This window comes from Podarcis liolepis (assembly GCF_965112155.1).
Source record: "Podarcis liolepis genome assembly, chromosome: 5".
NCBI lineage: Eukaryota > Metazoa > Chordata > Lepidosauria > Squamata > Lacertidae > Podarcis > Podarcis liolepis.
Window position 1 is genome coordinate 68,386,895 of NC_139556.1, and position 24,912 is coordinate 68,411,806.

Below are 24,912 nucleotides of genomic sequence, written 5' to 3' on the forward strand. Positions count from 1 at the left end.
GAACGGGCTGGGGAACCTCAGGCCTAGCGGCAAACTTTAGGCCTCCAGTCCACACTATTTGGCCCACAGACCTCTCCACAGTCCTGTCTCCAGGCCACATCACTGGCCCTGAGAGATTTTGCCCAGTTGAAATATGTCATTGAGCTCTGATAATTCCTCTTACTTATCTGCAGGGAAGACAGAGAGGTGCATGTGTAGAAAGTAAGGTAAATGTAAAGGAACCCTTGACCATTAGGTTCAGTCGTGACCGATTCTGGGGTTGCGGTGCTCATCTCTTTTTATTGGCTGAGGAAGCCAGTGTACAGCTTGCGGGTCATGCGGCCAGCATGACTAAGCCGCTTCTGGTGAACCAGAGCAGCACACGGAAATGCCGTTTACCTTCCCACCGGAGCAGTACCAATTTATCTACTTGCACTTTGACGTGCTTTTGAACTGCTAGGTTGGCAGGAGCAGGGACCGAGCAACGGGAACTCACCCCACTGCGGGGATTCGAACCGCCGACCTTCTGATCGGCAAGTCCTAGGCTCTGTGGTTTAACCCACAGCGCCACCTGCGTCCCTTTTAGAAAGTAGAAAGTAGGCTTCTGTAAATGTTACCGTTGTTCCTTCACGCACTTTTGACTCCGATCCTGTCTATCATTGACATGTGGCCCTCAGAACATTCCCTAGAAAGGAACTGGCCCTCGGGCTGAAAAGGGTTCCCCACCCATGACTTAAAATCTGTGTGATTTTGTCCTTTCCACTCATTTCAGTGGGAGGATTCACAAACTCTGAGGTTCTCCAACACTATCATGGCAAAACTCTGAGGGATTCATCTAGGACAAATTATTTTTTAAAAGATGAAGTTAACCAATTTGGTTGGCAACTTCCACTTTTGTTCAAAGGGGTCATGAGAAAAAGTGTTTTGAACAATTAGACTTGCAAACTCCCTAGGGAAGCCAATTGCCCATGGAAGATAGAGGATGCCCAATGGCCCATAGAAAATGCAAATGGGAGGCACATAGCTAAGGGAGTTTTGTGCATGAGTTTAGCAAAATTCAAACAATATGCTTTATAAGCAAATCAATTTAAAACTTTTTGTTTTAAAAACAATCTCCCCCCTGCATAAGCATGTCTGCATTTTGTAAATTGCAACTCTGAACACTTTCAGTACTCTTCAGACCCGATCACAAAATTCATCAGTTTTTAGGACGTCAGCCCTTCATTGGAACCCACTGAAATGAAATTTGCAACTGTGTGAAAGTACTGGGATAGCCCAGAAGATTATAATCAGGCAGGTTTAATTCAGGCAGGAATTATATACCAGCACTAGAGAATGTTTTGCCTGCCATGTAAAGCGGGTAATGATTTTTTTAAAAGAATTGTCCAAAGTCCTGGTATAAGGGTACATAGCATGTTTTCTACCTACCTCATTGAAAGAAACAGTAACATCTGGAGAAAATATACAGTGGTACCTCGGGATGTGAACGGGATCCGTTCCAGAGCCCTGTTCGCATCCTGAAGCGAACGCAACCCGCGTCCGCGCGGATCACGTTTCGCTGCTTCAGCGCATGATGTCATTTTGACCATCTGCACATGCACAGGCTACGAAACCTGGAAGTAACGCGCTCTATTACTTCCGGGTCGCCGTGGAGCGCAACCCGGAAATACTTAACTTGAAGCACATTTATCCCGAGGTATCAGAAGGTCAGCAGTTCGAATCCCCGCGACGGGATGAGCTCCTGTTGCTCGGTACCAGCTCCTGCCAACCTAGCAGTTTGAAAGCACGTCAAAGTGCAAGTAGATAAATGGGTACCACTCCGGCGGGAAGGTAAACGGCGTTTCTGTGCGCTGCTCTGGTTTGCCAGAAGCAGCTTAGTCATGCTGGCCACATGACCTGGAAGCTGTATGCCGGCTCCCTCAGCCAATAAAGCAAGATGAGCGCCACAACCCCAGGGTCGGCCACAACTGGACCTAATGGTCAGGGGTCCCTTTACCTTTATGACTGTATTGCCTAAACATTACCAGTGCAAATATAACCATTAATGGTATTAATAATAGTAATTTAAACCTCCTATACATTCACACCTTGAGTTGAATGTTCTTCGGGTTGAGCGCGTCCGAGTTGTGCTCCGCATCTTGCGTCCCGTTCGTATCCCGAGGTACCACTGTATACTAATAGGCTTCATGTGGACCTCAGCAACTGTTTGAAATATTTGTAAAACTTTCCTTTACATCTGTGATAGATATTCTGCTTTGCACGTAGAAGATCCTAGCTTCAATTTCCTAGCATCTACAGGTGGGGCTAGGAATCACCCACAGAGTTTGATGTAGTACAAAGATAGGAAGTAACCATCTTTATACAAAAGAGTATATATAAGCAAGGAGGGCGAGATAATAATCTTACCTCTTAAATATATTATCCTGAACAGGTTTTGCTTTAAAATCAATTAAGCAGCGTAACATCAGACCAAATATCCATCTACTCCACCATCTTGCCTGCAGTGGCAGCCAGCTACCAGTAGTTGTCAGAAGGAAGCTCATAGCAGATTGCTGCTCTGTTGTATTAGGGTGCAGCTGCCAGACCAACCCTTCCTCACTGTCCATCAGTTCCTTTGCCCAACCTCTTCCTCCGCCTAGAGTAGCAAAAGTAGCAGATAGAGAAAAGCAAGCAAAGGGACCTGTGGAAGAAGGTGGTCATAGGGACAACTTTTACAGCTCTTTTACAGCAATGGAATAGCTACTATACAGCTACTATAAAGAACAAAATATGCTGTATCCCCAGCTTGTGATCTGACAGCCCTATTTGTAGCCCGTGGCTATATACATGGAATCTTTGTTCAGAGGCAAAAGCCATAAAACCATGAATCTGTCCCCTTTAAAACTTTTTTTTAAAAGCAATTGTCTTCTAAAATGCAATGAAAACCATTTTTAAAAATTTCATTACTTGTCATTTTATTTTGGTGCACACAAGAGACGAAGGAATTGTGTTATTATTGTTGACTCTATAATGCAATAAAAATCATTATAAAGGATACAACCGTCAGCACACTATTCCATGGCAATGTATACTATATGTTGCTTACATATTCTTTTGCTTGCCTTGATCCTACATCCAGTCAATTCTATGGGATGTTCCTGAGTTCAAGCAGTTTTGAAAGAATTTCTATACACTCTCTCCACAAAGTTGGCATTATGTTCTGCATTAATCATAGATTCCTTTTTCATTTCTAAATTAAAGTGACCCAATATGGCATGCATGGGATTGCAGGCTTACAAAGGGAATATATCCCATAGAAATCAAAGGTCATTACTTCTGAGAACAAGTTTTTTTTAAAAAAACAGAGAAAAGATTTTAAAGAGGAAAGTTTTTTAAGTCTATTTACATGGAAAGAGTTACAAACCCCTAATCACTTTTTCCAGCTCTATCATCTCTTTTCAAAATGTGGCAATTGTAAATAGTAGAATAAATGTGTTAGATATTTAAATATGATGGTGTGCACCACTGAGACTCAAGGAGTTTTAGCTCTGTCCACTTAGGTACTAAGTGAAGCACCAGTCCAGACCAATGAAGGGAGCTGCTAACATCCATAGAGACTCCATTCCAGTCTCCAGGAAGCCAATCCACTCTATGAACAATTTTGAGGGTTGGTATCTTATATTAGGTGAGACACCTGAGCAGGGCTGCTGCTGGTATACCACCTACCCCACTGCCCAGCAGCCTCCCTGACTGAGCTGATGGATATCTCAGAGATTATATTTGAAGAATCCCCCCCACTGTTGTGCTGGGTGGACTACTGTACTGTGCTCTGCGTGGGGCTGCCCTTGAAGACTATTCAGAAACTGCAACTAGTGCAAAGTGCAGGCTGCTGGCAGGCAAAACATCTGGTGGGCAATTTGGTATCATTAGCAAGTGTGATTACCTCATTGTACACTGCTGACTGCAAATCATTAATTACCACCACCTGCAATGTAAATCCTTATGGGATATCAGTGCTCAATTCTCTCCATTGTGAAAGCTCTCCATCTGGCTTGCCGCACCTTCAGCTTGCCAATAAGCAATCCATAAAATGATCTGTCTGCTTGTTCAAGGACTGCTACGTTTTCTTAGCAGCCTTAGGTTTCCTTAGAAGATTTTCACGAACCCAACTACATCAATGCCTACTGGGCCATCACAGCAGAAAAGCAAAGCAGTGTGCAACTTTCTAGCCAAAAAAAAAAAAAAGCAAAACAGGGACTGGGCTAGTTTATGAAGCATGTGGAACTCTCAGACGGCTCTAAGAACAGCTCAGGAAAGTGAACAGATACAGAAATAGCTCTTGATAAGCAGTGCATTTGCATATTTGCAGGCACTCTAGAGCAGTGTTTCCCAACCGGTGTTCCGCGGCACACTAGTGTGCCGCGAGACGTTGCCTGGTGTGCCGTGGGAGGGAGGCGGGCGAGTTGGGCGGCGAGAGGCGGGGCGGCGGCGAGGAGAGGCCACCCAGCGCGGGGCTCTCGCCGTCTGCCTGCCTGGCTGCCTGCGTGGCGCTGACGTCACGGGGCTGTAACGTGCCCCACATAAGCACACGTGGGGCGGCGAGCGAGCTCCCTCCCACATCTCATCGCCGCTCGCTTCGGCCGGCCTACTGGGCTGTCGCAGGCGGAAGGCCTGCGCATGCGCGAGTTTTTCGCGCCTTCGGGATTCCCTTCACGCCTTCCTCCTCCCGGGTCCTTGAGAGCGCGGGAAGCGGCAGCGCGAGACCGGCGTTGAGCCTGGTAGGTATTGCGCTTGCCAAGGCAGTCATTTGGGAAATGAAAACTTGCAAAGCAAGCAACCAGTTCAATCTGAAGTACGTGTATGCTTAATATCCTGTATCTGAAACCTGTTCTGCCCCCTCCCCCACACTTGGTGCCATTTTCATCTACACATGCAGCAGAGTAAGTTGACCCAGAATAGTACCAATTCAGATGGCAGATGGGAGAATGACAGTGCTGAATGCTTTCCCATGTAGAACAGTCCCTGCAAATAAAAACCTAGCATATTTGGAAGAGGGATGCTAGCCTAACCATTACCTTCTATGCTGTTACTATTTTTTTTTTTTTTTTACTTAAGTAAAAAGTGACCTTTCCCCATCTGGCATGGTGGTGTGCCTCGAGATTTTTTTCATGAAACAAGTGTGCCTTTGCCCAAAAAAGGTTGGGAAACACTGCTCTAGAGAGCCATCTCCCCATGCCAATTCCTTCTTCAAACCGCATAGTGGGGCTGGGGGGAGCCTGGAAAAAGGGAGCTAGCAACAGCAATCTCCAAAGGGAACCTAATGAGGAGTCTCATGAGCCTAGCTCAGAGACGAAAGGAACACTACGTCTAGAATTCAGTGATGAGAATAAAGCATTTGCAGAGACTTGATTGGGATGGGAAGAAACTGCCAATAGGTTTTGAAGGAAAGCAGAAGGTGAGTATAGAGGGGATCTGGATACGAAAAAGAGTAAAGGAATAGGAGGCAGTGCCGTGCAGTGGGTAAAGCGATATGTTTGGAACCAGGACTGGCAGTAAAGTAGTTTACAGCTCTTCGCTTTGAGTGCAACTCTTGCATTTGGAAACGCCAACACCCCCCCCACCATAAAATCTTCTGCATGTCAGCTCCCAGTGTCCAAATCACATGCTCTATCAAAACACACTGACTCTTATATAGCAGTCACTAGACGGATATTAGCACAACACAGATGTGACTTTCTAAATTTTTACCAATTTGAAGTGCATATGGCAACCACCAACTAGGAACATGAAGAATTCCTTTTTAAGTACACAGCTGGCAGTGCTAGAAGCAGATGGCTCATAAGACAGCACAGTCTAGTTCTCTCATTTTCCACCATGTACTTCCTCTACCAGCTTTCATAATGGTATGTATGTAACATTACTGCTCCCGCTATCAAAAGTTATATTTTAACACCTTGTCATTTACATATATATTCGTCAGACTTCACAACAGTGGTTCTTATAATTAGTCCAACCCTTTACTTCTAACTGTTCTTGATCCTAGATTCTTGGAATAAGACAATGGATTTAAGACTAGACACACGAAACCCATACCTGAGCAAAATATATTCACGGTGCGTGTAGAATCAGTTACTGCATGATCATATCCTGAAGACATAAACCTTTTGTGGCAAGCAAGGTAGGTACAAACTTTAAAAGCTATGGTCTTGGGTTGTTTTTTTTAAGTAAACAAGACTATATAAACACACACACACACACACACACACACACACACACAGTCGTACCTTGGAAGTCGAACAGAATGTGTTCCAGAAGTCTGTTTGACTTCCAAAACATTTGGGAAACCAAAGTGCAGCTTCTGATTGGCTGCAAGAAGTTCCTGCAGCCAATCGGAAGCTGTTGAAGCCCCATCGGATGTTCGGGTTCCAAAGAACGTTCGCAAACCAGAACACTCACTTCCAGGTTTGCGGCATTTGGGATTAAAAACATTCAAGTACCAAGGCGTTCGGGAACGACTGTATAGGAATCACATTCTGATTTTTAGAATTTCTGTAAGTATTTTTAAATTATATTTATTTAAAAGAAAATCTGAATATAATACAAGCATGTCCAAGACTAAAATTATAACTTCATCATAAAAATGAATCATGGCCCTTTTCTCTCTCACACAACAAGTTAAGAGGCTGTTTTCTGTGTAAAAAAGAGCCAGGGGGAGAAAAATGTCTGAGGACTGCTGAGGTTAAGCATTATGAATGACACAAAAAGCCATGTATTGTATTGTGTTATTGTAGGTATGCTACTGGACCCAGGCAGACACAAGTCATCACAGGCATACAGTCTTACCAACATCATTAGCTGAAAACATATGGATATTCTTACTCCTATTTATGCTCTCTTAACTATCCAAAAGCTATAATGGGGTTCAGTTCTCAAACTGTTGTTGGGAAGTGCCAACAACGTAATGTCAAGCCTCAACGCAACAGGGATGGGTTCCCCACCTAGAATTCTCCCCAGCTTTGCTAGATAAGGACCCTTTCCCATAATCACACTGGGTCTTTTTCAAAATTCAGCATGGCGCCACAATCAATATCCTACCCCTCTCTCTCGCAGGTGAGGGGGACAGTTGGTGTCAAACACAAATTCTGGATGGCTACCAAAGCCAAACAGAATTTAAGACTCCTGATTCATATCCTTTCATTTGTACAGAGATGGAAAAGACAGAAATCTCACTCACACTGTAATATATGTATACGCTGCTGAAGTTTGTCATTTCCCAATTTGGATTGTGTATGAACTCTGGTAGACCAAAATGCTTCTTTCAATTTGAGGGCACGCATTATGGCCCAATTTCTTCTCTGGCTGAGATTCTAATAACCCAGTACCTTCACTCTCCCTATTAGATAAACTGATGTTGGAGATGGAGGAGATGTTGGAGATAGGAGGTCCTCAGGAGATTGGGAGTGGGATTGGTTCGCATGCTATTCCTGATGTCAATGGGTATGTGAAATGGGTTCATTGAGATTCATAAATAGGCAAAGGATAATTTCCCTTTTGGGGGGCAGGAGAGTAATAGCTTTGTTTAATCAGACTGAGGAGGAAGGGGCTCACAAATCACATTCAGTAGCGCAAAGGACATGTAGACACATGATCAAAGGGCTTGGATTATGCTCCTAGTTTGTATAAAGGCAGTCTATAAAATTACAAACCAATATGCTTTAAAGCAGTTGGAGTGCACGTGTGTTTAGGGCATGTATACAGATTTCTAAGGGAACTGTGGTCTAAGCTACCTCAATTTAAATCCAACCACTTGGCTGCCGAGCGATTGGACACGAAACATAGTAACAAGGTACCTAAGCAGTTGCATTAAATATGTACAAGTAATGGGATCCTGAATAGGTAAACTTGCACCAAATGCTGTGGTGCTGTTATTCCACTGCACCCATATAGACTTGAGTTCTTCAGTTTTCTCTTAATGTTGCTGAGCTACACCTAGAAAAAGTTCCAGTCTGCATTTGGTATCATTTATATGAATAAAACTCCCTTCTGGTTTTGTTGCAGTCTGAACTAAGCCCTCTGTTTAAATCGGGGATAAGGAAGCAGTGGCCAGATGTTGCTGGATTCCAATTCTATCATTCCTGCTGGCTGAAGGAAGTCCAGCAACATCTGGAGGACCATAGGTTCTCCACCCCTGGTTTAAATGGCCAAGAAAAGGAAAATCCCGCCTCAACTATCTGCTTACTCTATGTGAGCAGCTGCAAATTCAAGACACACAGGCCAATCCTATGCATGTTTAATTGGAAGCAAGTCTCAATGACTTCCAGAGAACTTACTCCCAAACACTATATGCACAGGATTACAACCTTAGGGAGCAACTAATCTCACCCTGCAGACAGTTAAAAAGCAGTATTTGTCCAAATCTTATGAACATCATGCTTGACTATCAAAGTAAAAAATATTTCATCCCTGAAGAAGCAAAGGAGCCAGGAGGAACTGTGAATAACTGCAAACTAACAAGACAACTGAAACCATTCTGTAGGGGGCATTCTTTCAAAGCTCACCATATTTCAATGAAGGACAATTTGAGCTGTATGTATCCACCATCATTCGTACTCAGATACAATGAAATTAATGGGCATGACTAACTAAGGTCCACTCATTTCTATAGGTCTACTCTGAGCAAAACTTAAAATACCACCTGATGTAACTGCTTCCTCAACATTAATGTAAAACTATTAGGTTTGCCTGGCATACTACTGAACAGCAACCCTAACCAAACTTATCTGGAAGCAAGTTCAATTTAAACCAGTGGGATTTACATCTGAGCAAACAACAGGTTCCATCTAACCAAATTGTACTCAGAGTAGACCCACTGAAATTAATGGACCAAAGCTACTTTTGTGCTTCAATTTATAAGGGTCTACTTTGAGCATCCCTAGTAGCGGATACAACCCACTGTCAGAAATTGACTGTAGAGCATAATTTTAATGGAATAACCCTGTGGTTTGGCTTTGATGCCTACCCTAAGATTACCTTACTGCTGTGTTGCAATGAGAAAGTTCACACAAGTCAGCTAAAATGAACTATTTCCCCCAGACCTTTTGTATTTTTGCATATTTTGCATGTTTCGATACAGGTAATAAGAAAATACCTTTAAATGTATTCATTTTTTAAAAAGGAAAGCTTCCAATACATACAGAGGAAGTAAGGAAATAATCAAACTGAATTCTGGAACGAACTTTCAGGAGTTACCGCAATCTGCATCTTCCGCTAACTTCCTTGAACAGCTGGGCATTCGTGTGTCATTTTCTTTTTTAAAAATTGCCAGCTGGTCTTTAAGCCTCTTCCTTCTCAATAAGATGGAGCACACCATCTCTTCTCTTATCACCTTGTGGCATTCTCTAACTTTGAAACCAATCACAAGAGTTTTTCATTACCCACACCACACTTCTGGCTCAAATCCTCTAGACTGCATTACAGCCTTATGCTAAGGGCAGATTTATTTATTTACAAGCACAGCAAATGACACCCCCCCCCAATATCACATCGCCCTTAGCAGCAGAGGGTTGGAAGCAGGAGACAAGAGAGCCCTCTACACCACAAATGAAACTCATTTTGAGGCAGCAGTGACACCAGGAATGATGTGTTTTGGTGGCGGCTACTTGGTTTTAAGAAAATGTCTCACAGAGACAGATTCTCAACCTTCCCTTCAAAAGCAGAATCCTCAGCAGATGCTGGTTTTGCAAGAACCATCTCAACACAAACTCAACACAAACTTCCGGGAAATACTGCGGTGGTTAAGTTGCAGCTGACAAAAGGAAATGGAAAAATGGGAAGGTGCTGAATAGAGGGAGGTGGGGGTTGAGGAGAAAGGCAAAGAGCCGCGGGTCTTTCCCCTAAACTAGTTACTTAAGACACCAACATCAGAATGGTTTGTTAGATAGATGAATTACAGAAATTGCATCAGTAAGATCTCCCCACCCCACCCCCCACCTTTCAGAACACAAAGCAGTGTGGAGCTCAATACAGGATCTGCTGTACACAGCACCTCTTTCCTGCGCCCGGTGCACATGTTTTAGAATGGAAAATCCTGGAGCTCAAAGCCTTCTTCAAGTCCCACCTTCGCCCCCGGAACCCCAACACTGAGTTCGTCTACAAATACAATAGGAAAGCAGTGGCACTCTGCACATGTTCGGCAGTTGTCTTCTTTAGGGATAGCGTCGCGCGTCTCAAGGCTCAGATATGGATTACAGGGCTCAGTTAAGTCCCGCGCCTCTCCGTCCTCCATCGGATTAGTTACCAAGCCTGCCCGAGTCATGCAAAGATGTGCATGTGGCAAAAGGGACTGAAGAAGGAACCCTGGGGCAGAAAAGCCGATAACGGCGGCGATGGCAGAGAACTAGTCAAATGACGCATCTACTCACCCGAGATCTCCGCTTGGGGGACCCCACTCGGGCTGAATCCTTTGGCCCCATAGAGTTGCCGGAGCTCGGCGCAGCTCCTCGGCTTGTTGCCGCCGTCGCTCCGAGCCGACGAGGACGACGCGGCGGCGACCCACAGCAGCCAAAATCCCCACGGGAAGAAACGCATCCTGCCCTCGTAGCCCGAAAAGGAAGGGAGAAGAACCTGCAGCGGGCGATCCCAAAGCGGCCTCGCTGTGCTGCTGCTGCTGCCGCCGCCTCTCTCTTCTCAAGACAAGGGATCCGGCGGGGTGCGGAGAGGTGAGGGAGACGCGGTCGCTCAGTCCCACCTTCCCTTGGCCATCTCCTCCCTCTGCCTGCCTTCCCAGCTCCGCTTCCAACAAGCACAAGGGGGAAACCCCCAGGGGCGGGCAAGGAACAATGCAATCCCCAGCCAAACCAAGCGGTGCAGGCGGCGGCGCAAGGTGGCCCAGAAAAGCCGCGGGGTCAAGTCGCTTCCAAGGTGGGGCGCGAGGGGGGAAGAAGCGGCCGAGGGGCTCCGGAGTTTTCACTTCAGGAAAGCGGTGGCTGGAGGGCAGCGCTCGAAAAGGAGATCCCAGGAAATTAAATCCGCGCGCCGGCTGCTGCTCTCACGGCACAGACGGAGAGGAGGAGGATGAGTGTATAAGGGGCAGGTTTGCATAGAAGACCCGATCCGGTTTCCCTCCTTTTTTGTGTGTGCGGAATATATTTTTAAAATCCTCAGAACTACTGCATGGTTATTAAACGACAGGCTGCGTCTCTTGACCCGAGGTGGAGAGGGAGTTGCTGGGGTGCCAAGGAGAAATGCAAACGACTGCAAGCCTCGACGGGCAAAGTTTGAGGCTGGAAAGAAAAGGAGGTGGAGGAGGAGCTGCCGATTGTTCCCAGGCAGCGGCGAACAACTGCGCGAGGCACGCGCCTCGGTGCGCGTCCGATTCGGCCGGCGAGCGGTGGCTGCAAGGAGGCGGCGGCGGCAGCAGCAACAGCAGTAGCAGCGGCACCACCTGCAAAGAAAGCCAGACCCAGAAAGAGGAGGCTCCACACAGCAAGGCAGGGCTTCCCCGCCGGACGTGGCATCACGCCTCCCGACGGCCAATCAGAGTAGGGTGTAGCGTCCCCCCCTCATGCGCTCCCTAACCTATGCTCCGCCCCCTCTTTAGTAACATACTCAGCCGTGGGATGTCTCCTTTCAGAAATCGCGGCTGCTCATTGTTTGAGTCGCGGGCGCCGGCCCCCCCCCTCCAAAAAGAAGCAACCGGCGCGTTTATGCGCAGCAGCAAGATCCGAAGCAACGCTGCAACTTTCTCACTGCGGGACGGGAGAAAGAAAGAAGCGCTTTCTGGAACGCTCCTTCCCCCCCGCTTCTCTTTCCCATCGGAAAGCGTTGGGTCTTGCCAAAGCGAATTAAGGCTCTATCGAGAGGGGGAGGGAAGGAGGCGGGGGGGGGAATCGGGCGGTACAGGGCGAGAGAGCCATTGTCAGGCTTGTCGGCAGTCACTCGCTCACGTGGCCGGCGCGCTTCTGTGAAAGAGTAAAGCGGTGGGTTTCGGGCCCATGCATTGCGTGGCCGGTAGGTGAAGCGCCGTTTCCCCCCCTTCCAACTCCAGTAAGTGGTCTCCTTACGAAACCGCATTAGTGCCGGAGTTTTCTGGGGGGCCCTGATAGACTCATCGCTACGATCTCTCGAGGAGATCGATCTTGGATCTCCCCCGCTATCTGGGGATCGTGCAACGGAACTCCAAAAAGCTCCCGCTGTATAAACTGCCTCCAAAAGCTCGAGGGCAGCAGCTATTGTTCCATCGTCACCGCATCGTGATTGACTGGCTTACGACGCGTTGATTCCGATCAGGAGCTGCTCTAAAAAACATAACAGTATTCGAATTGACACAGCACTTTTATAGTCCTGGTTTCCAGACAGGGATATTCGTTCTGAGTCAGAGGGCTCTGTAGATCCAAAACAATAGGAAGGCAAGGGAGAGAGAGCAAGGGCAGACATATCTAGAGTTGTCTCCCAATAGGTTCTTCGTTCCCCAAGTAAGCAAAAGTGTCAATATCAGTGCTTTGCTGCAGTATCAATTGTTTAAAAAGTTAGACCACCAGGTACAGAACAAGAACAGCCTGTGCCCTGCAGGGTGCACAATTTGCCACAGTGCCGTGGGAGCAGGCTGCAGCGAACCAGTGCAGTTGGCCACAAATTAGACTTCTGTGAGGTTTCTGCCAAAAAAGGAGAGAGAAGAGACATTTACTATATCGGGAAAGGGATGAGGGTGGCACTGTGGTTTAAACCACAGAGCCTAGGGCTTGCCGATCAGAAGGTTGGCGGTTCGAATCCCCAAGATGGAATGAGCTCCCATTGCTCGGTCCCTGCTCCTGCCCACCTAGCAGTTAGAAAGCACGTCAAGTGCAAGTAGATAAATAGGTACAGCTCCGGCGGGAAGGTAAACGGTGTTTCCGTGGGCTGCTCTGGTTTGCCGGAAGCGGCTTAGTCATGCTGGCCACATGACCCGGAAGCTGTCTGCGGACAAACATCAGCTCCCTCGGCCTATAGAGCAAGATGTGCGCCACAACCCCAGAGTTGGCCACGACTGCACCTAATGGTCAGGGCTCCCTTTACCTTTATATCAGGGGAACTGCAGTGGACTCCTAGTTTACCAAGGGGGACTGTTGGTTAGTTATGGTAGAAGGAGAATAGAATTATATCTGTGCCGTTGCACTTGTGCACAAACGGCTGCAATCTTACGCACACTCACCTGGGAGTCAGTCCCACTGAATATCACTTCGAAGCAAATATGCCCAGGATTGCTCAGCTAGAGGCAATGAGTTCACTGAGGCCTAGAAGCACAGCTAATTAGTGCAACTAATCCCCACAGATTCAGAATGTCAATGGCCGCTCAAAACATCTCTGCTCTGAGGCCAAGGGGCTCAAGCTCGGAAAGCAAGCCTTAGAATCTGAGCAGCATCTCAAAAACGGATAACACTCAGGGGAAGAGAAGCTGTTGGCTGCTCCAGGTTGAGGAGACCTAGTCACAGCCCTACAAGAGGAAAAGGGTAAATATAGGTAAATTACAAAACGGGAGACCAAAGAAGGAGTGGTCCCCAAAGAGTCATTTCTCTCTCTGCCAAGTCACGGATTTTACAGAAAAGTGGCATATCTAGCAGGTTCTCCATCATTCCTGGAGGAAAGGAAGCGGGCACCTTACTGTTTCTGGTACGAAAGGCCAACAATTGCCTTTTGTTTCGTTTTGGGCTGTCATCATTGCAGCTTGGGTGCCTTGGGACTGTTATTGACCCGTTCCGCTGTGAATAATCACAAAAGGGAGCAACTTCTCTGCACTGGCTCCCTTTTTACAGAACCAGGTTCCCTCTGTGCTCTGACAAGCAGCAAAACTGAAGACGTTTTAGTGCTTCTTTAAAATATACTTAGAGGAATTAAACATCCAGGGGGAAAGCTTGAGCTTGGTCAGTGTGCCCTGTTGGATTATCAGCACTTTATTTAACTGTATTGCAATTTTATTGTTTGAATTTTCCTTATATATCTATGTACCCCACCTTCAGACTTAGTGTAGGTGGTACATGAATATTTATATAAATCAAATTATAAATAAGTGCATTCTGTTGACAAACACACATACAGGACACAATATCACGTGGCTGTCCTTGTTTATTTTTGGGTTTACAGTGGTACCTCGGGTTAAGAACTTAATTCGTTCTGGAGGTCTGTTCTTAACCTGAAACGGTTCTTAACCTGAGGTACCACTTTAGCTAATGGGGCCTCCTGCCATGCCACCGCCATGCAATTTCTGTTCTCATCCTGAAGCAAAGTTCTTAACCCAAGGTACTATTTCTGTATTAGCGGAGTCTGTACAGTGGTACCTCGGGTTACATACACTTCAGGTTACATACGCTTCAGGTTACAGACTCCGCTAACCCAGAAATAGTGCTTCAGGTTAAGAACTTTGCTTCAGGATGAGAACAGAAATCGTGCTCCAGCGGCGCAGCAGCAGCAGGAGGCCCCATTAGCTAAAGTGGTGCTTCAGGTTAAGTACAGTTTCAGGTTAAGAATGGACGTCCGGAACGAATTAAGTACTTAACCCGAGGTACCACTGTACAAGTGTTTCAAGGCATTATATTGCTCCTTCACACTGAGTTAGGTGCTCATTTTTAAGAGAGCCTTTTCTGGGGGGGGGGGGGGACACAGCGTTTTGAATAAAAGGACAGGACTGGATAATCAAGGTGAAAAAAATATAAACGTAATGGCTCGTAGATGTTAGATTTCAGCAACCTACAGTCACTTAAGCGAAACAGTAATTGTCCCTTAAGAGACCTAGAGGAGAAAAAAGGAGGGGGCAAAAGAGCACATGAAAGAAGGAGGTGTATAAAGAGAGAGCGCAACAAAGAGAAAGCCAGTGACACAGAGCGAGAGACAGAAAATCCATCCGGCCACAAAGAGCACTGCTCAGTCAGTCACTAAGGGAAAACGCTGTCTCCTGAACAGCTGATTCAGGCATTACAATGTGATGGGGTGATAAACAGGGGCCATTGCACTTGGCACAAGGTAGGAGTAGGCATCACAGAAAGAACAATCTGTGGTGTCTAAAAAGCAAGGGGTACTCCGCAGGCCTGGGCAGAAAAAGTAAGCATACAAAGACATGCACAAAGGGAAACTACAACATTAATACCAAGTCTAGGTGGGGGGCAGGGAGGACTTCAGGGTGATTGCATTGTTCGAATGACTGAACAGAGCCTTCTGTACTTGGTTATTCAGAAGCAAGTCCTTCCAAGCAAAGGCATTTAGGATTGAGTATAAGGCTGTAATCCTGTAGTCATATGCATTGGTACTGCTGAAATCATAGGGTCATTCCTAACTGGGTTTGTGTAGTTATGATGGAAGCTACCTTGATTATTAGGAGGTGGACATGCTTTCTAAAAGCTCTGCTGATCCTCTCTTAAATCATAATTAGCTGCTTGGAATAAACAAAAGAAGTATGGTTTCTATTGGGTGAGGACTCTGCAGTCCTCCAGATGTTGGAGTCCAGCTCCTGTCAGCTAATGGTCAGGGATGGTAGCCACACTTCAGCAACATCTGGAGGGCCAGAAGCTCCTTACCCTTGGTTCATATGGAAGAATGTAAAATAAACTAGTGTTTGTGTCACATTTCCACTCCCTGTCCCATAAAACGCCCTCTCGTTGCTATTAAACACAGCATGCGGATGACAACAACCCTCAATTGTCCAGTTCAGATGTCATACCAAAAAACACTGTTTAGCATTACCTAAGTTAGCATTACCACTGTTTAGCATTACCTTAGAAGACATCTGAAGGCAGCCCTGTTTAGGGAAGCTTTTAATGTTTGATGTATTACAGTATTTTAGTATTTTTTTGGAAGCTGCCCAGAGTGGCTGGGAAGCCCAGCCAGATGGGTGGGGTAGAAATAAATTATTATTATTATTATTATTATTATTATTATTATTATTATTATTAGTGAACCTGCTCATGCCCTGTGAGTGCACATTACTGTACTTTGCCCCTCTCCACTTTTGATGTGACTGTGAGAAGGAAATTGGAAATATCGGCTTCCTTCCCCCCCCAAAAAAGATATTTATTAAAGTTTTTAAAATATAACAATGAAAATGAAAAATAAAAAGAAACAAAATACAGAATACAACATAAAAACAATTAAAAAACAAATAATTTTCCATAACATATCTTCCTTACGCTTATTTTCCCAGACCTCCTCATACCTCCATTCTTTGTATTCCACTTCAATTTGTTAGTTCGGCAAATCCTTACCATTAAACTTTTACCCATTTGTAAACCTTTTTTCGTATCTCCTAAAGCATTACAGCTGGAAACCCCTTAGTTTCTATCCAACATCCTTCTAACATTCATTAATTTTACAATATTTCTGTAAATAGTCTTAAATTTCTTCCAGTCTTCTTTCACCAACTCTTCTCCCTGGTCTCGGATTCTGCCAGTCATTTCTGCCAATGGAAATATCGGCTTCCTGTTTAACACCAACCATGGTTTATTGTTACATCTGAAAAGGACATGCTGTGGTTTAGTGCAACCTATAGCTTGGTTCGCATGTCACAATATTCCAAATGATGGTTTACCAGTAAGATGTGTCTATGTGGGCCCTTATCTCAGCGTGATACACAGCTGTGGCACAGATGCTTTGCTACTCCTGCGTCATGCTGAGATAACGCAAGGTTTGGCTTTCCGGTTGTCCCAGCCTGGCTCCCTCTTTGCTAACTTCAAGCTGTAGCCAAGATTCATTCGTGTAAAGTCAATGTATTGCATTTGGTGTTGCAGCCAAACCAGGTTCAACACCACCATGTTGCACCACATTGATGCCAAGGGCAGTGCAATTGTTTGCAATAACACTGACTCTCTAATGATGCCAACTTTTCATATATATGGGCTACAGCACTTGGTGCATATACCATGCGATTCTTTTGATTCACTATGTGATTTGGGTACCTTTGTATTTTGAATCTAATTGACTTAATTGTGATATTTTTATCCCACTTTCCTCCAAGGGACATTCAGGGCTATCTGGATAAAATGGGATTTTGCCCCAATATATCTGACGGGTTAAACAAAACTGTGGGAAGGTACTGGAGATAGCTTTTTTGGTTTGTTTGTTCCAATAGCCTTGGGTGCAACTTTCAGTCTCTCCAAATGGTACCATGGTAATTATAATCAAAGCAACAAAAACAGCCTTCAGATTCTCTTGTTTATTGGATAAACTGTTGTAAGGGACAACCATGGAAATTTATATATACTTAATGCTCCTATCAAATCTTTAACGGAACAATTTCTCTGAAACCAAACTTGAGAGATCTGGAAAAGACAGCCATGATTAACTGCGTAGGAGTGTTTTTACATTTTCAAAGCAGTACCTAATTTACAAGGTATAAGAGCCAGTCACAGTGGTAAATGCTTACAAAAAATGTAGGTACATTACACAACAGTTCTAAAACCCCGAGTTAAAAGCAAAACCTGCTGTTTTCAATGAATCTTTCAAGTCATGTATTCATGATCGGAGACAAATTTCAACAGTCTCGGTGTGATTTGGGGGGCGTGGTTTGGAATTCCCAAACACTTGTAAAAATCTAAGTGGGTTTTTGCTTATCAAACAATATATCCCATTTTCTTTCCACTGGTTTTCAACCTTTGCTTTCAAAGTGTTGGTTTTGATAGCCTAGTTAGAGGTGGATGGCTAACGAAACACATTCAAAAAGAGGAAGCACGCCACCAAGAGAGAGGAAACATCATTTATATGGATGAAAAAATTATGTGATTTATATACAGCCCTTCGTCACAAGATCTCAGGGCAGTTCACAAGATGATTAGATCAAATAAGGATTTGAGACGAAATTATTGAACGAGCACAAATCTGAATCACATGCAGGAATAGCAAAGCCATAGTTTGGCTTGAGTCACATGTAATCATAATGTGTGGTGCTAAACTAAGGGCTCAGCTATACAGCTGCAAATAAAACATTTTAAGTGTGTTATAAAGTGCAATATACAAATCTGACACTAGATGGCGACAGTGAGCTATGGCAAATTCAATCAAATTTTTTTTTCAAAGCGTTTTTTAAAAAAGCATTTTCACAGCTTTTTAAAATAGGTGTATAGATTCCACCTACATTCCACTCAGAGTAAATTTAGAAATAATTAGTATGTTTTAAATAAATATAAGCCATGACACAGGTGGGCAGACTGAGACTAATATATATGTTCAGCTTGCTGCCCATGTGCTAACTGCTGATAGGCAACCTCAAGGCTCCTGCATTCCCTTCTTAGGGGTCTTTCTCTTTAAACTGGGCTTGGGCCATATAGCCCTTCAAATGAGGAGTCCTCTGTTTAGTAGGACACATCACTACCTTAAAGCACAAGTCATAGACTTGGATATGGTTTTATAATGGGAATCCTCAAAACTTTCTGAGGACAAGGGATGGAGCATCTATCATCCTTCTTCCAAAGGCCACCCCCTATTCATACAGAGACTATACTCTCCCCAAAATTGTGTGCCAGGCCTCAGCAGGCTCCATGTAGTTGGCTTCCAGGGCCAAGGAGATCTGACTCAGGTGCCCAGAACCTGATGCATGGTCTAAAATAGTTGGGGTTAAGTTCCAGAGTAGCAGACAAAGATCAGAGAAGCCAGAGGTGGGTGTGTAGTCAAAACCAGACACAGGACAGCTTCCGAGGCAGCAAGCAACAAAGGGGAACTGGGGCCAGTCTCCCATTGGCTAGTTAGATTGAACAAGGCAGGTGCCTGAGGCGGTGGTTTTTGGGTGTCATGCAAGGGCAGCAAATTGTTTATTTAATTTATTATTGTTGTATTTTTACTCCCAGGGGGCGGTACTGGTTCAATTTTCTGCTTCGGGTGTCAGAAATAATTTGTCCAGACTTGAGTGTGATACATCTTGGCAGGGTGTGTGTTTGCTGTTCTACCTCAGACAGCAAAACATCTTGGACTGGATCTGACTAGCATAGACAGCATATTCACACCAGAGACGAATCAGAGTTGGATGAGATTATTGATTTACTGATTGAGCTATCTGTGTACAATTTGCCTTTACAGCATGGCTTTCCCCAAAGAATCTTGGGAAATATAGTTTTTCCAGGGTGCTGGGAATTGTATCTCTGTGTGAGAGAGGGTATAGTTCCCAGGGAAGCAATGGCTTCAAATGCACTTTCGATGTATAGTGTGTACAACCTGTGAGTCAAACTGCACATTATGCTACCCATGCTCTTTTAAAATGTGATTTTACAACTGAACTTGTCTCTGTCTCTCTCTTTTTAGCAAAATCAGATGCCAGGCACCTCAGTATAGACTGGAACAGCAGTACAAGGGGAAGGTTAACGCTTAAGCCCATGTCAAACAATTGCCCCTAAAGCTGCTGTTCCATGCAAATAGCAGCTTCAGGTCGAAACAGGTAATGTGGCAATTTTCAGTTGGAACATGGCATAGGGGAAAGGGTAAGAATCCCGCCTTCTGCCTCGTGGTCCCAACCCCAGTTGTTAGAGAGAGAGAACAATTGCAAACATTCTTTTGTATGCATGCACTTGGGAGCAAGCTCTGGGGCTGATGCTTTAAGGACCTGGTAAAGAGGGGCTGCCCCCAAACATTGGAGTCAGTTAAATGAATGCTCTGACAGGTTGGCACTGCAGCCTTCAAAGTACAGCATTCAGTCTGCCAGGTTTCCAGTGAAAATCACATGACGGTTCAGCAAAGGGTCAGGTGCTGGATCGTGACTGCTGTCAACTGCAGCTCAAGACCCCGCTGACACCTGACACAAACTCAGACATGGACCTTCATTCCTATACTCTGCCATTTCATTATTGTCATAATCCCCAGCATCTCCTGACGTGATTTAGCTTGCAATCCTAAACACTCTCCCTAGCCTCACTGAATATAGCACAACCTACTTTAGAGTAAACATGTATCGGGCTGTGCCACATCATAATCTCTGCATTACACGATAAGGTGAACACTAGAGAGTAATGTTGCAATCCTGTTTGTAGTTTAGCTGCTTAAATTCCATTAAAGCCAATGAGATTTAAGCAGCCTAGGGAAGTGAGACTCCATGGCTTCCTCCCAGCTTATGACACTTCAGTCCACAACAAAGTAACTAATGCAATTATCCTAGGTTCTCGTCAAATGTTTACTGTTACATATGATGAAACGCGCTTCCAGCAAGTGCTTTGATTATTGTTAGTAGATGTTCTAAGTGGCTTTGATTCATCCTAATGGACTTTCACACTTATTAAACTTTGTTGACACTGGCGAAATTACCTGTTACTGACAAGAGATGTCAGCAACAAGTGCCAATAAACCAGCGCTGAACACAGCAAACCTGCACAATTATCTACCTTCTCAGGTATTATTTTTTTAAAAGGGAAGAACAAACAGCACTTTATTGTGTATACAGCTCCCCTTTGGCAGTTGCCTGGCAGAAACATAAACAAGATTGTCAGCATTTCATGTAAGTTATTAGATATAATAATGCAAATTATATTAATGCTTCAAATTATGGCAGTGCACAAGGGTACAGGCTATAGCACTAGCACAACTGGCTTTTCAAAGGGAAAGCAGCATATGAATAGATGCTGAATAGTTCTACTGTTGGCTGAAAGCCATGGTGGACAAGGTGGACAAGGGCATAGCCCAGAGCTTCCAAAACTATGTGTCGCGACACATTAGTGTGTCGGCTGCAGTGTGTAGGTGTGTTGCACCAACACTCCCTTCGCTCCTCCCAAGGCTGGAGAGGGGTTAGTTTAACCTCCGGTTTGCTAGTAAAACTGAATTACTGTGTCGCGAAATGGTGCATGTCTAAAAAATGTGTCGCCAACATAAAAAGTTTGGAAAGCTCTGGCATAGCTTTTCTTTTCAAAGGCACTGTATTATAGTCTACCTGGTCTTCTATTGCAGCCTGCAAGGTCCTCAATAAATCTGTGGCTGTGCTGTCTGAGTTGAGCTGTCAAAATAAGGGGGCTTATAATGTACTAAGCCAGGCTGCATTGTGTGGTATGCCACATACAGTCATAGTGGCATATAGAATTCACGTTGTACGGGTGTGGTTGGTATAATGCTACATGTCCAGGCAATAGGGATTTAGATTTATTTGCCCCACTCTATTTGTGAGAGAAGAGGCAGGCAGAAAAACTTTAATAAAGGGTGGATCTACATACAGCCCTGTTTAGGGTAGTTTTTAATGTTTGATGTTTTATTCTGTTTAATATTCTGTTGGGAGCTACTCAGAGTGGCTGGGGAAACCCAGCCAGATGGGCGGGGTATAAATTAATAATAATAATAATAATAATTACAAGGGGAAATGCTACAAATAAGTCATATATTTAATCTTTATAACAAAAGAAAAGAACACTATGTAAAATTGCATAGAAAAGTTTTGTGCTGTACAGCACCACCTGGTGATACATGTGTACAACACATTCAAAGCACTGTTTTTTGACGAATGTAGCTGAGTCCATAAAGTTGCAGTCTTGCAAAATACAGAGAAAAGGGTTAGAGAATTTTTCACAACAGCTTTTCCACGCCTTGTTTTTTCTTTAGCTGGTGCAAATATGCAGTCTGAAATGGGTACATTCATATTTGGTCTGTCATACTACCCCTGTTGCCTTATTAGTAACATTGCCTAGTAGTCAATACTAATGCTATCTGACATCTGCTTAGCATATTTCCCCTGACATTTTCGAGAAGACACATGGAGCTTCTCTAATAAGCACTGTCCCATAATGTGTGGTCATCAAGTTGTCTCTAATTACCGTCTCGTATTTAGAGGAAGATCAATGAAACTTTTTTCACCCATAACTTGCACTTTAGAGATGTCCTGCCATAAGGGAGGGGTCTAGGGGTTTCTAGGTTGCTTTTTGGTTTGGATCTAGAAAGATGGCATGATGGGATTTGGCCTGGGCATAAGAAGAGGTAGATGCATGAAAAGCCTAACTGTGGCAAGACAGAGTGGGCAACCCTTGTCTAACTCTTATTACTGATCCTGAATTCACTTTCCATTTTGCTGGTGCCCATAGACCATTTCCCCCCACAGAGCAATAACTGCTTTCTGATGCAAATGTTCATAATGGTCAACTGACAGACTCTTAACAGGTGTCATACAATTATCCCTCCCTATTCTTGTCCCCCCTCTCCCTTCCCAAAACATGTCTCCAGCAGGACCATACATGTTTTATAAGGGTGGATTTTGCAATAGACGGAAAGATACGTGCCTCCGAGTCTTGAGATTAAAACAAGTGTCGACATCCAATTCCCCTTCTGCCAAGAACAGGCATTATGAAAACAGAGAGAAACACGGGGAAGCCAGGAAAAAGAGTAGGTCGAATTTACTAGCACATCTCAAATTGTTACCTTCAGCTTTACAAGGTAGCTTTCAAGCATGGCATTAATGTTAAATTGCTTGTAATTTTTGCTCAAGGCTAGAGTTTCTCCCTCGTGGCTAAGTAGAGTTTAACATGACAGTCGCTGCTGCAGAGGATTCCAGAATTTTTATATATATATACACACACACACACACACACACATATATGTTTTTGTGTGTGTGTTTTACATAGAAACTTGACTGTGGGTAAAATAAGACACAGTACTTTTCAAAATCCTTATTCCTGTTTTATAAAAGCTTGCCAGTCAGGTGCAGTGACTCACGCCGACTGACATTTTGGGAGAGAATGCTGTCTTTTATAATAAAGTTGATATTCCCCCATTGATGTCTCAACACGGAGCAATTTAGAAAGGAATCGTGTAGTTGAAGGTCGGAAGGTCACAGGGCAGCCACAGAACTTATGAGATCACGAGACCATGAAAGAGATACAAGCTCCGGGAGGGGGGTTTGGAAAACCCTTAGAAAAAGGGCCAACTTTCTGAAAGGTGAGATATTTAATTTGAACTCTCCCCCTTGTGTACCGCTGGGCAGAAATGAAAACAGCACAGAAGGCCCAACATTGTGATACAAGGCGAATGGGTGCAGGTAGGGATGTATCCAGAGTTTACTTTCATGGGTCATTGGCTGAATGAGCCGAGAAAAACTATATAAAACACAGTTTTTCTCCTTTAACTTCAGATCTTGATGCTGCCGGCCACCATCTTTTCCAAAGCGCAATCTCTTCCGTATCTACAATTCCTGAACTTCCTATCGAGTGTGAAATTAAATTACGAAATATTAGACTGCTTGTAACTGTTGAGTTCAACTTCATCCTTTGTTTTTCCTCTTCTCTCAACTTCGTTTTGCTCCAATTTTGTTGTTGTTAAACCTGCATTAAGTCCGTGTGGAGTTGGAACAATGATGATTTGTAGCATTTCATAAACCATCTCTGTCATTCAGGGCAGGCTTCCAGGGAATACAATAATTATAACGAGCCTGTTGCAGTGATTGTTCCCTGTCTCTTAAAGTTTTGTAATTAATTCCTTCTTGTGTTCAGCTCCATGCAGAGCAAATGAGGTGGTGGTGGTGGTGGTGTGTGTGTGTGTGTGTACGCGTGTGAACCTCCCCTACTCTCAACCTCTGCAAGTATATGCAACTCTCAGCTTATGCTGGGGTTACTTTCCAGGGATCACGTGTAAAGCCAAAATAGTGCATAGTCAAACACATTGAGTTCAATGGCAGGTGGGACTGCCAAAGCCTTTCCCCCCAGATGCTGACCCGCTTTCTGCCCCCTTTAAATTAAAAACGAAACAAACTTTACCAAGTGAAGCTGAATGTGTATCAGGTGTGGAGAGTCCTCCTCTCCCTTTGGTAACTTCACGGATAAGAATTAACGAGCAGTTGATATATTTACAGTCTTTTTATTACAGCATCAGGTTACAAGCAGAAATACACAGCTCTCTGCAAAGAGGGCAGCTGGCTACTCTAAACCATCCTTCCCACTTCCGCAGAATTTTAGGTGCCAACGTGAAGTCCCTCCCTCCCTCTGACTCCTTCGCTCTCTGATATGTTCGGACCTCTGAGTCCATGGTGAGGGGTCCCCCCCCAAAAAAAACTCTCAAGTGATGTGTCAACAAGCTGCCCCCTCCCTTCTGGTTCTCTTGTCATTATCTTGTAACTGGGTAATTCCTCCCTAAGCTGTGGACTCTGTGGACAAGGGGGGGGGGGCGACTCTTCCCCCTCCAGCTCTCCATCGGAGAGAAGCTGGTCTGCCATAGAATGCATTCCCCAGTCCTCATCTTCAGACCATTCCCTGACAAGTTGGGAGTCACCTGTAGACCATCCCATACAATTGGGAACCCTCACCTTGCAGAGTTGTCAATTGCCTGGAACAGGCACAGGCAAACTCAGCCCTCCAGATGTTTTGGGACTACAACTCCCATCATCCCTAGCTAATAGGACCAGTGGTCAGAGATGATGGGAGTTATAGTCCCAAAACATCTGGAGGGCCGAGTTTGCCTATGCCTGGCCTGGAAGGATCTGCAAGCGTAGAAATCTTATTCCCATCTTTTGCCCAGTTTATGGATGCTGAGGAGAGGGGTGTGGGAGTGGGGCTACCCAACATAATCTCAGTGGTCTCTGACATGCTCCAATGTGCAGAAATCAGAATCCCACTGACAAAGAAGCTGCCTGCTGCTGCTGCATCTGGCCATTGTGTGAGAGCGAATGAAGAGGCATGGGATTGGGAAGCAAGGGGCAAGGCTACTTTGGCTGCTCCCATTATGTACCACTTGAGCAAGCAGTCTCAATTTGCCTAATGATGAGGTCAGTTCCAAAGGTGGCTTTTTGCATTGGTTCACGTACTTGCACTATACTATCCAAGAAATTGAACTTATGTGGACTGTTTCATAATTAACAGCAGGGTTGAAATGACTGAGGTTTTTCCACAGTTTCTCTATGGATATCTTCCCATGGGTATAAATAAGGCTCAGAGGGTAGTTCTTAAGGAAACACTGGCCTGTTTTAGTTCTGGTTCTACCCTCCAGAGCAAGGAGAAAACAAGCTTGCACCATCTTCCATGTGACAGACCTTAAGATATTTGAAGATTT

General features: G+C 44.6%; 1 protein-coding gene and 1 long non-coding RNA gene across 2 annotated transcripts in view; one reads left to right on the plus strand and one right to left on the minus strand.

Annotated features, from left to right (window-relative positions):
• Window positions 1–11,422, minus strand: part of GPC1 (glypican 1) — a 192,522-nt gene extending 181,100 nt beyond the window's left edge. Inside the window, exon 1 of the mRNA XM_083506480.1 lies at window positions 10,380–11,422. Within this exon, the coding sequence (XP_083362606.1) occupies window positions 10,380–10,545 (166 nt within the window). The 5' untranslated portion in view covers window positions 10,546–11,422. The remainder of the gene's footprint in view (window positions 1–10,379) is intronic.
• Window positions 11,423–11,528: 106 nt separating this feature from the next.
• LOC310708391 overlaps window positions 11,529–24,912 on the plus strand; it is a 164,593-nt gene continuing 151,209 nt past the window's right edge. The window contains exon 1 of the long non-coding RNA XR_014526990.1: window positions 11,529–11,967. This is a non-coding gene — a long non-coding RNA (uncharacterized lncRNA). The remainder of the gene's footprint in view (window positions 11,968–24,912) is intronic.